Source organism: Hippocampus zosterae, chromosome 8, assembly GCF_025434085.1.
Source record: "Hippocampus zosterae strain Florida chromosome 8, ASM2543408v3, whole genome shotgun sequence".
NCBI classification, from domain to species: Eukaryota; Metazoa; Chordata; class Actinopteri; order Syngnathiformes; family Syngnathidae; genus Hippocampus; species Hippocampus zosterae.
In genome coordinates, this window is record NC_067458.1 from 6,652,720 (window position 1) to 6,669,350 (window position 16,631).

The following is a 16,631-nucleotide window of genomic DNA, read 5'->3' on the forward strand; positions in this document are numbered from 1 at the left end:
ACAAAGACCCCCAGTGTCAGCAGAAGGAGAACCCTCTATGAAAGCCCAAGTCCCTCCTATCTGGAATGCCGATCGCCCCCTGAACCAGCCCAGCCAGGGGAGGAACAAAGGCAACTTGATTGTGGGCATCTACTTCCTGAGGATAGAGCATGGCGGTCCCAGACTGGGGCATGTTTCTACTGTGGCCAGTTGGATCACCGAATCTCCACATGTCCTTCGAGACCATCACGCCAAGCCCGCCGTTCTGCTCAGATTAGTACAAACATCGGACCCTCCGTGTTATGAGTTCCAGTTCTAATAAACGATGTGAGTATGACTTGGCATCATCATAATCGAGTCTACACTATGACAAAACCAAGAACATGAAAAGACTCCAGGGTGCCGTATCAGAATATGGGAAAGGACTCAAGATTGTTGCTCTTGTTGATTTCGGTGCCGCTGATTGTTTTGCAGATCCATGAATCGTGGAAGCATTGGGTTGTCCAATCGAAGAACTTGGAGGGGCGGAAAGTATTGGATGTAGATGAATTTCTTCTGGCAGAAAGAATCAGAATCGTGTTTATTGTCATTGTATAGCATGCAACGAAATTTGGGTGTCACTCCTTAGTGCATTTCGAAAAGCAAAATAAAATCATTCATTCATCTTCCGAGCCGCTTGATCCTCACTAGGGTCGCGGGGGGTGCTGGAGCCTATCCCAGCTGTCTTCGGGCAGTAGGCGGGGGACACCCTGAATCGGTTGCCAGCCAATTGCAGGGCACACAAACGAACAACCATGCGCAATCACACTCACACCTAGGGACAATTTAGTGTGTTCAATCAGCCTGCCACGCAGGTTTTTGGAATGTGGGAGGAAACCGGAGCACCCGGAGAAAACCCACGCAGGCCCGGGGAGAACATGCAAACTCCACACAGGGAGGTCTGAGCTGGAATCGAACCCGGTACCACTGCACTGTGAAGCCGACGTGCTAACCACTGGACTACCGGGCCGCCCATACAAAACTCAACAACACACAAATAAAACATATCACTGGTCCGCTCGAATTGAAAATCTGGGGTACCGTGAAGAAGAGGAAATTCTTTTTTTGCCTTCACGAGCCACGCCAATGTTGTTCGGGTTACAGTATTGTGGTTAAGAATTCACAAGAGAGAGTGATTGGGGGGAGGGGGATCACACTTATACGAACTAAGCCTCAAAAATTGGAACCTTTTTTTTTAAATCTGTCAACTGCCTAATATCGGGCAAATTAGGACACACCTCACCCATTAAATCTTCGCCGGAAAACATGTTTTGACAACATTCCCATTGAAAAACATAATTTTTCAGCAAAGATCGCGCTCAGTCACAGCAGCCTCATTGACCAATGATTGCACGATAGAACTTGTTCCCAATGCCCCGCTTCCCAGTTCTATACTTGATCAAGTCTGAACCCATACAAGAATCTTTACGCGAATACATTTCAAGCTCGTGATCAACAAGTTTAATTTGTCCCTCTACATCCACCGTGGGTGTGGGATTATTTTGTATTGAAAAAGACAAGTCATAATGACCATCTGTTGATTACCGAGGCCTGAATAATTTCGCTCTTGGGCGTAAATAGCCGCTACCCTTGCTCGATTCCACGTTCCCCTAGACAATCTAAAGTTCAAGTCAACTTTATTGTCAAGTGTGCTGTCTGTGCAACATATCTGCCACCATCTTCACTAAACGTGATCTCCGCAGCGCCTATCACCTGGTTAGGATTCGGGATTTTGATCAGCCTTCAAAACTCCCATGGGACACTTGGAGTCCTCATGCCCTTTGGACGTACAACACACCTTCCATTTTTTTGTGTTTAATGATGTGTTAAGAGACATGCTTAATAAATGTATTGTATCCTATTTTATTTTGTGCATTGTGTGTCTAAACGATATTTTGAGGGTTTTTTTCCCCACAAAATCTGAGAAAACATCAAATGTGCAAATGGTAACTATATCTATGGATATAGCTCTCTCTCTCTCTCTCTCATATATATATATATATATTCATTCATTCATTCATTCATCTTCCTAACCGCTTGATCCTCACCAGGGTCGCGGGGGTTGCTGGAGCCTATCCCAGCTGTCTCCGGGCAGTAGGCAGGGGACACCCTGAATCGGTTGCCAGCCAATCGCAGGGCACGCAGAGACGAACAACCATTCACACTCACACTCACACCTAGGGACAATTTAGAGTGTTCAATCAGCCTGCCATGCATATTTTTGGAATGTGGGAGGAAACCGGAGCACCCGGAGAAAACCCACGCAGGCCCGGGGAGAACATGCAAACTCCACACAGGGAGGCCGGAGCTGGAATCGAACCCGGTACCTCTGCACTGTGAAGCCGACGTGCTAACCACTGGGCTACCGGGCCGCCTATATATATATATATATATATATATATATATATATATATATATATATATATATATCTTCTGACGAGCACTACCGCTTTGTAAATGTCGTTATTTTAATCTAAGTTAATAACATGGTCACTGTCATGTTCCAAAATCGCGCCTTCCCCACCGAATCACACAACTCAATCACTAACAGTAGTGTGCAGTGGTAATGTAATTACATTACATTAATTACATGCAAACATAACTTGTAAGAGGTCACTAACTAAATAGATCTGGTGCATTGATTCCCAACCGCCGGGCCGCGGACCGGCACCAGTCCCTGGGTCATTTGTACCCAGCCGCACGAAAAGAATAAAATTTATTTTAAATTTTATTCCAAAATAAAACTGAAAAAATATATTCCGTTTTATTTTGGAAACTGAAAGATGCTTTATTTTGAAAATTTACCGTATCCTCTGTTACATCAATCCAATCTTATTGGTGTTTTGGCGTAAAAACACCACAGCTCCGGAAAGTACGTTGTAAATGTTGGCGTGGAGCCATAGCAGGCGCAGCCATCGACTGGCAGCCTGAGCTGAAACATTTTAATAATTCAGGCTACAACTACGATCAAAGCCAAAATATTACGTGGTTAAGTGGTAATTCGTTTTATTTTTTGGAATTGCAAACTGATACAACGTTGCATTGTCGTGTGGTTCCGGACATTAACATTTGTTTCTTCCGTGTGCTTTATAAGTGAACACCAATTTCATTGTTGTTGACTAGCAACCAGCAAGCTCTGGCAACGGTGTTCTTGTGTAGGTTGCCACACAAGCTCATTTAATTCTAACGAGTCGGCTTGTGTTTTTTGGCGGGTTTTATTGTATGTCATAGTACATAATGAATAAATACACATATCATGGATGGATGGGTGTATTTTGAATGTGTCATTCTGGGACAGAGGGGGCGAACATGAACCCACTCGATACTATCCTTGACTAAGATGTCTTACCTGGATTCATCGGAGGTTGCTGATGAGGAGGAGACTTTCTACTTGCAGTGCAGAGCCGCTTTCCTAAGTGTGTTCAGATCTAGTCTGACAAATATCTCCTCGAAAAAGGAGTTATGTCGAGGTAAGTGTTTCCCAAACATTTGGAAAAGCCTACCTTTTGTTGTTGCACAAGGACCCATTTTCAATGACGTAACATCATCTCAAAATGAGCATCATATCAGGAACGTATTCTCAATTTCTAATTTGCAATTCTTAAGGCTACAAATGACTCAAATAGTAATTTCTCACAATGTAAATGATGAAATGCAAACTTAAATGGCCCAAAAGATTTTGTGAGGCCTTGTAACTAAATTATTTCCTAAAAAAAATCTGTGTCACCCCGTGTTTGAAACGTTTGCATCAAAAATGAATGCAGGATAAGCGACGAGGGAAATGCATATTTTATGTGGCTAAAATATTTCTCTGTACATACAATAATAATAAATGTGGCAAAGAAAAAAATACCCCCCAAAATTAAATTGAATAGTTGGTATTGGTTGCCTATTGTCAAGTTAATTCTTTTTTTTTTTTTTTTTTTTAATAGTTCTCCAGTTAGCTGGTAGAAATCCCTCCCAAGCTACTCTTGATAAATACTGGAACCCAGGAACAACGCACATGAACTTTGATGATTTCTGTGAGATCCTGAAAAGAGAGTGGAAAACTGAGAATGATCTTATGGGAATTTTCAAAAAGCTGGACACAAATGGCAATGGCTACATCACACACAGCCAAGTGGAAAAACTTCTTACAACTGTGAGTTCCGACATATTTTGCATTACACAGACTATTTTAATAATTGTGTTTTGGTTGTTAACTACTTTAAACTTTGCAGGCAGGAGATAAAATGACACATGAAGAGGTGAAAGCCATTTTCTCACTAAGCGACATCAACCGGGATGATAAATTTAACTATGCAGAGGTAGGTGTGCATATGTGGATACTGGATGCATCTTTTCGATCTGAAACTGTGATTTGTGCATTTGATGAAACTGTCATCTGCAAGTCTTTTCATTTGTGTGTTGTTTATAGCTGTCAGACACCTCCATAAAAATAAAAAACAATCGCAATTCAACACTGCAAATAGTCACAATCAGTAAATAGCAGCAGCTCTGCATACAGGTTATTTTTTTTCTGTAAAAACTTTCATAAACGTTTTGCCTTTTTCACCAGTACTAAGATGCTAATTGACCATTTGAGATCCCAGAGCTGGTCGCATCACAAAATGTTGACAGTTCGTCATTCACCAGTACTGTACATTATTATTAGTCAGTCACTCAGTCATCGTTATTTTATATTCACTATTTTTGTACCATAAGTAAATTTCACCGGTCCGCAAGTCCTTCAGTCTTCTGTCCGTCATTATTTCAACCACACTCCTGTGAAAAAAATGTGAAAATGTTAATTCCTGTCTGAGAAGAGTGTATAAAGTGTGTGGTGAAAGATATATGTGAAAAATATTTTTTTAAAAAACATCGAAACTAAAACGAATATGATTAAGAAATATATAACGTACAAAAACACATTGTAATAAATGAAAACACACAAGCAAGAAAACAAACAAAATACAACAAAAATCAACCTCTGCTTCATGGATTTAACTTATTTCGGGTATTTGTGGAAACGTAAACGCGGGAACACTGAATAGTGACCCCTGTGTTCATTCGCCTGTGTGTTTGTACTACAAACACATGAAGAAAGAAAAATGGGAGTCCTTCAATGACGGACTGAGGAGGTTCGTCGGTCCTGACTTAAGTTTCAACGACCGACCGAAAGTCATTGATACTCCTGGACATACTGCAACAAGTAGCTCTGACATTGACTTTCTGAGTGGTGCCTCAGAGATGTAACATGAGTCTCCGGTGTCCACAGTCTGTCTGATCGATGCGCAAGTTGTTTCAAAGCATGTCATCGTCACATGCTGGATAATATATGAGGTAACATAGCAATCTGAAAATTAGTTCTTTCAAATAGTGTGCTTGCCATCTGTTATTTCAGTACTTAAACGCATTGATGTGCTGGTCTTACTCTTGCTGTCAGTTTTGTCGACAGCTCGTGTCCACTGCAGAGAAATGTCAGATGGCCTCTTTGGAGAAGCTCCAGTCTGATGCCAAGCTGAAGAGACAAAACTTTGGCAGCCATCCAGACAGCCCTCCAAAAGCCTCCGTGACATCAGAATCATCACCACCTCAGCCTCTGGAAACAACCTGGTCAGATCCAGAGATCACACTTCGGAAAGGTAGTTGAATAACTTTTAATCTGCTTCTTTCAAAGGTTCCAAGTTTGTTGCCTTGTAGTCTTGATTGACTTTTCTATATTAGATGCGCGCACCCGTTCACACCAATTACACGTTGCTACTTTATTGTGATGAATTTATTAGCTCTATTATCGATTTATTTTTTTTCACTCCCGATAACAAATCACCTCATTAGGACAGTTCATTCATCAGGAGAGCCACACAGTTAGAGCCGCTTGTTTGTAGGGAAGGAACTGTGAAGCCCTTTGATTTGGGTCATCATTTCAGCCATTAGCAGATTGACAAACAACCATCCACAGACTTCGGCGAGAGCACTATGGCCCAAAAGATGTGTTTTGGCGAGAGCATTCTGGCCCAAAGTATGTTTTTATGGATTAATCATGCAACTACGAAGTCAACTCTAAAAGCTGACGGCCATCATTATTGTTCAGAACATGGTCGAACCAAAGACAGAGATTCTGCTAAAGAAAGAGGAAGACAATCCTACCACTGTGGGGTGATAGATGGGATTGATCTAAGTGGTCAGTCTATGTTCATGTTATTGATTCGGAGGATCCCGCTACTAATCACTGGGGAGAGGATGAGTGATTTGCAGGTGGTCAGGAGGAGGACCCACACCAACGGCAACTGCAAAAACAAATGAGTTCCCACACAGTAGTCGGGATTATCACATTATTGTGCCTCTCCCACATATTGATTTCTCCCTGTTACATTTTAATAAGGAGATGAGACAAAATGCTTCCCACTTGCACGTATTGAATGTGTTATTCTTTCAGTTTGAAAACAGTTTTGGTTGCTAATGTGGATCTGTTTGTCAGTCAGTATTTAGGCTTCAATCTTTAAGATATAAAATAATTAGAATTATGGTGGGTAGGGTGTGTATATCTATCTACATTGTACTGTTCAAGTGTTCCCTTTATTTTTTTGAAGTGTGTGTGTGTGTGTGTTTATCCATCGCTGAGCATAATTGCTGAGTCATTTTTAGCTATTCATTTTTAAGACTCGTGTTGAATTAAGAGTCCTTGGGTGGATACGTGCTATGCGCTGGTTTTACCTCTAAACGTCACTAATACCAAAAGCATGCAGTTCAATGCGCCCATACCATTACAATTTCAAGGTTTTTACAGCCAGATATAGAACAAAAATAAGCATCCCACTCTTTGAACAACACAGAAAATCGAGACATACTGACGACCGGGCTTCGTTTTGATACATTGCTAAATATCTTTGAAAGGAAGCACCTTTTCATCCTTCTCCGATCCAATGACTTGTACCACAAAGGTTAAAGAAAGTTCACGAGCTCAAAATGATGTCGAATCAAGAGGCGATGTGAGTTCTTCAATCGATTGCTCATCCTCAAGTACCTGGATGTTTCACGAGCTAAATTAAATTTTCATTTTTGAAACAATGTGAAAAGTCAAGCTATCTGAAACTGTGTGGGAAAACATTTACATTTGTATTAGTAAAACTGATTGTGAATACCGGTAAATATATATAATTGGATTTTCAGGGATGAATTCAAATTGTCCGATTCCGTTTTTAAAACTAAAGATTCAAATGAATACAAATTTTATGTCATTCAGAGTACATTTTTCATTGCACTTATTAAAGTGTACCAATTCAAACATAGTGTAAATTATTCAGTGTCTGCTTATATTAATTGTCTGCTTTATATTATAAATATTTCAGCCATTTCCTCTTTGGAGCTCACTTTTACTGTCAAATAATAAATCCAAAATATTGTGCTGATCGTATTGTGATTTACTAACCCAATTCCAATTAAGTTGGGACGTTGTGTTAAATACAACTCAAAATGAAATACGATGATTTGCACATCATGTTCAACCTATATTTCATCGAATACACTACAAAGACAAAATATGATAAAATATGACAAAATTGTTTTGACCAAATTATTATTTTGGAATTTTATAGCTACATGTTTCAAAAAAGCCGGGACAGGTGGCATAAAATCCCCCCTCCCAAAGTCACTTACCTCCAACTCACCAGGTGGTCACCTGGTCAGCATAAGCAATATATAAAGTGGATGGATGGGTCCGATTGCATCTTCTTGTTTGCACAATTTGTTTTCTGTATTCAACGTTAAGCCATTGGTTGACATTGAAAGCATGCTTTCTTTGATTCCATGAACAAACATTTGCATTTTATATGTTCTAAACATAATTAAAAAAAAAGAAAAAACATAGCTTTCTCCTTTGCCAGTATTGTATTGTTGTTTGACAGGGTGTGTTTTATTCAGATAGCCGACCATCCTCCCGTCCTTCATCTGCACGCAGTAGACGATCGTCACTGTCACACTCAGTCACTGCAACATCCAGCATCAGCAAGGTCAGTAAAAATACCAGTGCGATACCAGTGGCAACTCCCTCAGTGACTGACTTTCCTTGGCCTAAATCAAGCAACCAAAATGGGAGACGCACACTAATATGACCTCCATTAAAAGTGGAGCATGATTATTTTTCTGAAGGCTGATTTTTTTTTTTTTAATGATCTCATCGATGGATGGATCGATAGACTGCCCAGTGCCTCGATGTACTTAATAAAATGTGTAAATGATATCTAAATATGTTGCACCAGAATGTTTTACAGTACACAACATGACATTTAATTAGTGTGGATGATACATTATTAGCAAAATCACTTCATTAAATCTCAATTGGAAGTCAAGCTTGCTTTCCCGCCTGTTCAAAGGGAAAATACAAAGTATGACGCCATTGCTTCATCTGTCATATGACAGGGTTGTGAGTTGGAAATTGTCGCATTTCTCTGGAATTTCTCTCCCATGTGATGTCAAATCTGAAAGAACTAAACACTAATACACATTACTTGTAATGTTGAACCAAATGAAGTGGTCTGTGTGTTTGGTGTTGGTTTGGTGTGTTCGGTACGTCAAAGCTAAGGCAGTAGTTGACTGTACCTGTTTTTCGTCTGCAGGCTCACCTTCTCTCATGGGTAGGTCAGTTTTACTTTTGTAAATAGTGTTGTCATTTTTAGACCGCCAGACAGTTTAAACAATTGAGTCTAGTTTGGTGATGTTCATGAATCCTAATTTGTCTTTTGACATTCATCTTTATTTTTCAGCGGAAGAGAAGTATTTATTTTTTAATTCGTGAATACTCAGCTTTAGTGAAGAAACAAATCACTCAGACAAATTATCATACTGTTGTGCGCGTCACTCTTAAGTTTGGAAGGTGAACTAATGGTACAAACATGCTGACGTTCACAAAACGGTTAAGTAAAATAAATGTACCGGTAAGATCACTTTTTTGGGAGTTGTGAAATGTGTATCATGTCTGCCCTCCTCAGGATGAACATGAGTACAACAATATTTGTCGGCTGCCAGCCTTACCTGCTGCAGTACTACATGTTGAGTGACATTTGACAACTTGTCAATGAAATAATCAGTGATCCCTGTGTCGCTTCTGAATCTTCATTCGTCCGCTTACTTTTCCACTTCCTTTTCCATTTCAATTTTGGAGCCATTATATTGGATTGATTGGATTGGATTGGACACAACTTTGTCAATTCAATCCAATATGATGGCTCCAAAATGTATGGTTCCAACTTTGTGACAGTTTGCGAAAGACACTCCCTTTTCTCTGCAGAACTATAGAGGCATATTTGGATGAATCAAACATCTTTGCAATTAAATATCTTGACGGTTTGTCCTTTCCCCCACCCCCCCCAATTGAGTAGACTTTGATCTCACATCTTACTTGAAGAGTGGAATCTGTTAGACAGTGCTGTGAATAAGCATTTTCCTTCCAATCAAATTCCTATTTTTCTTACATAGTTTCCCCATGTTAATGTTTTATGATGATCAAATTAATTTAAATATCGGACAAAGAACCAAAGTAAACATGAAATTCCGATTTTTTTTATGGGGGGGGTGGGGGGGGTCTCCTCCGAGGAAGACCCAGGACACGCTAGAGAGACTATGTCACCCAGCTGGCCTGGGAACGTCTCGGGATCCCCCGGGCAGAGCTGGAAGAAGTAGCTAGGGAGAGGGAAGTCTGGGCTTGCCTGCTAAAGCTGTTGCCCCAGCGACCCGGCCCCGGATAAGCGCTAGGTGCATTTAGACTCCCCTTTTTAAAGCTACTGGCCCTGTGTGAAAAAGTATTTACAGTAAACGCGGCGATAGTGTGTTGGTCCGCTTGCTTCTTCAAGACTTGGATGCCTTGTTGTGATTGAAAGAACTTGGGCTGCTCAATATGTCGGCATCGCAAGTGTATCGCAAAGTCATGCAATCATTTTCATAGGGAACGGTATGTTTTTAACTTACTATCACCAATCAGATGCAAGCGCAAAAGCACATTGCCAGGGCTGTACCAAGTTCTGTATTCAATTGAGAGTGACGCCTCAATTCCAATTAAATTCATCCATCCATTTTGTAATCCGCTTATCCTCACGAGGGTCGCGGAATGTGGGAGGAAACCAGAGTGCCCGGAGAAAACCCACGCAGGCACAGGGAGAACTTGCACTGTGAGGTGCTTACCAGTCGCCTACCGTACCGCCTTCCAATTCAATTCTTGAATTGGATTTGCAAACATGAAGCAGTATTGTAATTGAAATTCAAATTGCAGGAAGTAGAAATGAAATTCAGGATGCAAATGAAAGTTTTTGTCAATGAAGCGTTGTATTATAGAAGTCGATTAACAACATAGATTTGAACTGAATATTTCACAAAATATACTCTCTGCACACAATACTTGGTGTACTGTTTTTTTTTTAAACTAACCCGAAAAGCCTATGCAGATAAAACAGATCACTACAATTGTAAAATAAAGTGAAATGTTTTGATATCATGGATAGTCGTTCATTTGCTATAAACACCTTCCTAAGACTTTAAAACGGCTGCCCAAACATTTTGGCCATTTTGTTCAGGGCGCATTGAATTAAATTCTGTTTTCCGGTAATTCTAATAAAATTCAATGCCCTGTGTGGTGGAGTAAATTCAAATTAAGCCATTTAAATGTTTGAACTCTGAACTTTGCACGGCCCTGACATCTTTCCTTTTTTTTTTTTAACTCATTCACTGCCGTGAACAGGCAGCTATATCAACAGCATAAAAATGGTAGCGCTGGCAGTGATTGAGAGTGAATGCCATGTGATTGACTGATTACCCCCCCACCTCCTCCTTTGGAAGCTCCTGGTTGATCGCGAACAATGCAATGGGCACCCCATGTGTACATTATGCCCTCTCTAGGTCGATGGCAGACTGCTTAATTCCGATTTCATTCCAAAATGTATTTCCGCCATCATAAGAAGAATCAGTTAATTTAAGCATAGTCAATTTGTTTTAGAATGTAGCTAGTTAATAAGATCTTGCCAATTATGCCTCTTGAAACAAACAAATGTGTCAATTTCCTCCTCTTAATATTTTTGCTTCGTTCTCCCAGCAGTGGTATCGCAGTTGCGTGAGGGGATCTTTTTTCTTGGAAGAAGATGGCACCATCAGCTCACTGCAGTACCAGCTGCACCTGCCCCAGACTTCCAATGTTACACTAAGCATCCAGCCTATGAGCCTCGACCAAAGAGCCGGTACAAATGCACTTTCATCACTGGCTCTGTAGATTCCCAACTATTCGTGTATAAAAATTTCTCCTTGAAACCAGGCTTTGTCACACATCTTAACTTTCGTAAATGTAAGCCTCTGTTCTGATTTTAAGATAAGTCTTCCCCCTGGATGAATGTGGACACGGCTCTTTTTGTGATGTTAGCTGGCGATACGGAAGAGGATTCGACACTCTTGTGTTTCACTAGTACAAAGGACAAAGAAGTAGGTTTTGCATTTTTTAAAATTAATTAGATTTTTCTTTCATGTAATTCATTTGCTTTGGACATTCGCACAGCCCTGCAAAATGGCATGACCCCTCTACAGTGCACTATATAGGGAATAGTGTGGCCATTCGGACACAGACCTTGAGTCCTCAATTGAGCATGTCTTTTTTGGTTTTGTTGGGTTTTCTGCCTATAGAAAAAAACAAACTCATAGCGAACATGACAATTTACGTAAAATGCAATACCGTATTGGCCCGAATATAAGACGGTGTTTTTTGCATTTTCAAGACAGAAAAAGTGGGGGTCGTCTTATATTCGGGGTCGAGACATTATACCCATTCACGACGCTAGATGGGGCCAGATATCATTGAAGCGAATGCTGAATTTTACTCCCCAGGCCAAAGTGAACCCGTCACGAACAATAAAAATAAAAATAATGGTAGCACGAAGAAGAAAAATAAAAAATAGTGGTAAGAAAGAAAAGAGAAGAAAATTATAGAAGAGAGAAAAGTGGGTCAAAGATCGGCCAGGTTAACCGGCAGCTGAGGAGAAGTTGATGTAATTTACATGTCAAAAACCCGAAGGCATTCATTGACGATTGTGATTGAACTTTAGTTTACATATTTAAATGTTCAGATATTAAGATTTGAATGAGGCAAAATAACATGCTTTTTCTCTCAAATATATTGTTATAATCATTTGTTTCAGATGTACTGTAATTATTTTCTGCATAAAAATGAATTTGGTATTCAAAATGTCTTTTCAAACTTGAGTCTTGAAAAAGAGGGGGTCGTCTTATAATCAGGGCCGTCTTATATTCGGGCCAATACGGTATATGGCATGATATGTCTCTAATATATCCCATAGCTTTCGTACTCGATTGTGTGGTATGTTGTGGGTAAAAAAAAAAATATATATATATATATTTTGAAAAGTGTAAATGTTCCACAGAAGTACATTTGGAGAGGTCAACTGAAAGCTGGGATGTACTACCTATTGCCTTTCTCCAGTGGCTGCAGATTAAAGAAAATGAATCGAAAAAATATTTCTAGTAGATCCGTAGAACTTGTCTACAAGACAGACACTGGAAGACTCGACCTCACCAGAGATTTTCGGTAAGTTGCTTAGTTACCGTAGTTCCTAAACATAAACCATCAACTCTGAACACATAATTTCAATTATTATTATTATAAGTAGTTGTCAATTTGCAAGGCTATTTAACATCATTGCAATATCAGAAACTTGGATGGGGTGTTCTTGTTTATTGATAAGAAATGGAGGTAGTTTTTTAAGGTGGTTGAGGAAAATGTCAAAGGTAGCAGATAAATTACGAGATTGCATCCCAGGCAAAATAATTATGGATAAAAAAAGCAAAATGTATAAGTTGCATCTGTAGGACACTATGTTCAAATAATACTTTTAGGGACTGGATGGAAGAAAATTACACAGCAGCAAAAAAACAAAAACAAAAGTGTGGTGACTTTTACATTGCTTTAAAAAAAACATACACAGTATAATACAGCAGAATTGTATCAAACTATCAGTTACTTTATTGTTATGTATATTTGAAATTGTTCTAAACTTCAAGCGCCCAGCTTGAGCATGAGTCACATCTGGTTGCTTATTTGTGGAACGATGCCATTGCTTGTGTGTTAATTAGCGATCTTTGTTGGTTGTGGTGTTTGAGTGCATCATAATTACAAATCTCGACAATTATGCCTCTGCCAATTATGCAAATAGACAGCCAAGATACAAGCATCGGTAGTGCAGTAATGCCATTGTGCGCCACAGGGAGGCACTATCGGAGATCTTTTATATGATCGACCTGGATGGGAATGGTTTGCTCAGTCTTGAGGAATATAACTTCTTGGAGCTGATGATCAGTGGAGAGGAGTGCAAGATGGGGACGTGGGCCATCTGCAAAGGTAAAAGTTAAATGCCCTTACTATGAATGTTCGTCAAACATCTGTATTTGAATATCCTGTTCAGTCCATGAGGGGAAAAGTCTGAACTGAACTTCCTCTAGATGTTGTATTTTACTGCAGTTGAACAATCTGCATCGTAAAGCTGACAATAGTTTCCAAGTGGTGTAAACACTCTCCAAGCATTGCCATCAGGATAATTTGCGTCCGCAGATAATTTTGACATGAGAGAGAATCAACTGACAAAACAGGGCTTCATGGAGCTGACTCTGATGGAGGCAACAGACGGCGACACTGATGATCTGTGGACCCTTGTCGAGACCATGGGCTACAACCGTATGCTGGAACTGGTCGAGGTTATCAATCTTTTTTTTTTTTAATTTACATAATGACATTTGCAGGCTTTTTTTTCTCCCCAAATATGATCTCCTATGTCATCCATCAGGCTTGCCCGTTCCAGATAGACATCCTCTGTGAGAGCACACAGCCATCAGTTCAGCCTCTCAGACTGGACTCTGGGTCCAAGATTCTGAACCAGGCCTTGCAGAAGTCCATCACGTTAGAGGGAGCAGTCAAACAACTAAAAGGGCAAGACAATGTGCTCATCTACACCTACAGAGGAGAACACAGGGTATCCTCCCTCATAGTCAACAAGGTAGACTCCGACACTTGACAAGGTTTCTCAATGTTTAGGCACAGACTTATCACACTGGTGATAGCTTCTTGCAGACTTCCATTGCTATTGCATATTCATGCCCTTATTTCAGCTGGAGATAGTTATTGCATTGGAAGTTCTTATTATACTGACTTTTGTTTTTGAAACATTTGATTAACTTTTTTTTTTTAACGGGGGTTATTGGAATCATTAAGTGATGATGTTGAAGTTCTCCGCGGTTAGCATGGCTTTATTTCCCACTCTCTAATTGTGAAAATGCTCAGATGAATATTGTAGATGTGGCCTGTGATTGATAGGCGTTCAGCCCGGGTCTACTCTACCTTTCATCCAAAATTAGCTGGGATTGACCCTAGCTCTTGGCCGCTGTGAATATCATAGGCGAAGTAGAGAATGGATGTGTGGGTATTAAATCATAACTCGTCGTGATGAAGTGTCATTCTCCTTGTAAAACCACAATATAAATTCATGATTCAATTTAGACTTTAAAAATAAACTGTACATTGATAGCTGATCGTCATCATTGTTTTAAAGTCATTGCACATTGTTGGAGCTCTTGTTTACGGATACTTTAAGTGCTCTTGTGTTCACGCATTACCAACGAGTAACTGTACACACCGCAAAAAGGTAAACTGACCGTTAACCCTCAGGCCTTTATGTTTGATTTGAACCTTTCAGCCTGTTCGGGGCCATTTTTAGCCTTGCACAGACATAGTATATATAGACATTATTATTTTTTCTTTTTCTTGTTTTACTGCAGTCAGTGACTACAATTTTTGTTGTTGTTACAGTCCAACCAGAAAGTGACGGTTCGTATCAACAACAAACACAACAGCAACTGCTGCAGCAGTAGAGGCCTGAATGTGTTTGCTATAGAGGTGCCAGCCAGAACTAAGATGGTAGGACCTTTTTCTATTTACATTATTTCTTGATCGCAGTTGAATCGCACACAACTAAAATCATTTTTAATACTTCTGACGTTGTGGATGAGTTTGATGTTTGTTAATACAGTCATATTTGCTATCCGCTAGGTGTGTCAACATGTCCTGCCCATCAATGAAAAACAGGACTGGTCTTACAGCTGTGTGGAGACTTTACTGTCCTCTAAATAGAGCTGTATACGGTTTGCTGCTCGTCTATGCTTGTGACCCTCAAGAGTTTGTTGAAGCACTTGAGATGATTGCAAAAAATAAAAATAAAAAGAAGTGGCGGCTTGAATCAATTATGCTGCTCCCGAAAAGATAAGCTTGCATTTAAGATAAGATAAGAAAACCTTTATTAGTCTCGCAATGGAGAAATTCCCAATTCACAGCAGCAAAGTTATGAAAGGAAGAAGTAGAACAACAAAATATAGGAGCTGCTAGATTCTCAAGTGCCTTCCTGTCTGTGGTTTATTTTTAAAATGTATTTACCGGTAGTTGACCGTCATATATTCAGGCAAGCTACTTGAGATCAGATTCTTATTTGCAACGGTGAGCTGTCAGGAGACGGCAGAGTAAAACAATGCCAAATGAAAGCAATTACAAATGCTGTATATAGATAAATGGTACATATCGTTGTCACCATTCCTTTCTGATTCTGCACTGCAGTATCTGCATTGGGGAGACTATTGCACTGGCAATGAATTGCATGCCTCTGGTCTGAACTTTACTTGCCCATGGCCTTTTCAGCTGAGTCTTGACCTGGTATTTATATCTCACAGACCGTTCGTTGCCCTTTGACTTTATCTGTGGAAACAGTAGAGCCGGCTAACTAAATGTCATTTGGCATAGGAGATGTATTTTATGTCAGTGTCTGCTTTTCTTTTTCCTAAATGGTTTGCTTTACACCCTGAGCAGTTGGTGCATATTATGTGTTGCTGTAATTACTGTAATCACTGCCTAATCTTTTTCATTTTATTTTTTATGTTTTTTTTCTTTTTGGAAAATAATCAAATCACAAATGGAAAATCCATCATTTGTTAATAGAAAGAAGGTTTGGCTTCCCCATTTCTGTTTATAAAGTCTTCATTTTCTCAATCGGCCTCATTCGTTTTGTTTCATGCTGTGCAGAGAAATGAAATAAGACTGATGTTTAACTTTGCTCAGTTCGTGATGAATAAACACAATGCAGCGACAGGAAAAGGCTCAGGGCTATTTCTCAATGTTTCACCCACTCACAGTGCATGGGAGTGTACATGGATATATTTTTGAATGGGTAACATTTAAACAATTCAAAATGTTTCAGAACATATTTATATCTACCTTCTATTCATGTTTATTTCGTATTTAAATAGAGCTGACAGTGCAATATATACAATGGTGTGAAAAAGTGTTCACCCCTTCCGGATTCCTTTTTTTTCTGCATGTTTGTCACACTTAAATATGTCAGATCATCAAACACATTTAAATATTAGTCAAAGATAACACAAGTAAACACAAAATGCAGTTTTTATTATTAAAGGGAAAACAAAATCCAAACCTACGTAGCCCTGTGTGAAAATCTTTTTGCCCACACCTCGCCGTCTCGACCTAATAACTGGTTGGGCCACCCTTAGCAGGAACAACTGCAATCAAGTGTTTGCAATAACTTGCA

The 16,631-nt window shown here is 39.7% G+C and overlaps 2 protein-coding genes across 3 annotated transcripts in view; both read left to right on the forward strand.

Annotated features, from left to right (window-relative positions):
• Positions 1–16,631, forward strand: part of alg6 (ALG6 alpha-1,3-glucosyltransferase) — a 273,870-nt gene that overhangs the window by 47,594 nt on the left and 209,645 nt on the right. The window lies entirely within an intron of this gene.
• efcab7 (EF-hand calcium binding domain 7) lies at positions 2,867–16,180 on the forward strand. Of its 2 annotated transcripts, none has more exons than XM_052073430.1 (13): positions 2,867–3,488; positions 3,951–4,159; positions 4,239–4,325; positions 5,444–5,642; positions 7,921–8,009; positions 11,081–11,222; positions 11,351–11,460; positions 12,414–12,577; positions 13,254–13,387; positions 13,598–13,740; positions 13,830–14,039; positions 14,849–14,956; positions 15,089–16,180. In XM_052073430.1, the coding sequence occupies exons 1-13, from the start codon at positions 3,359–3,361 to the stop codon at positions 15,167–15,169; spliced, it is 1,806 nt and encodes a 601-aa protein (XP_051929390.1). In that variant the 5' UTR covers positions 2,867–3,358; the 3' UTR covers positions 15,170–16,180. The 2 variants fall into 2 exon arrangements, with proteins under 2 accessions (XP_051929390.1, XP_051929392.1); XM_052073432.1 differs by having other exon boundaries at positions 11,084–11,222.

Excerpts from the sequence above, each read along its gene's own strand:
- efcab7 (XM_052073430.1), top strand. The coding sequence starts at position 3,359 with ATGTCTTACCTGGATTCATCGGAGGTTGCTGATGAGGAGGAGACTTTC. Across the intron at positions 13,741-13,829 it reads GTATGCTGGAACTGGTCGAG|GCTTGCCCGTTCCAGATAGA; the intron begins GTTATCAATCTT and ends GTCATCCATCAG. Across the intron at positions 14,040-14,848 it reads CCTCCCTCATAGTCAACAAG|TCCAACCAGAAAGTGACGGT; the intron begins GTAGACTCCGAC and ends TTGTTGTTACAG.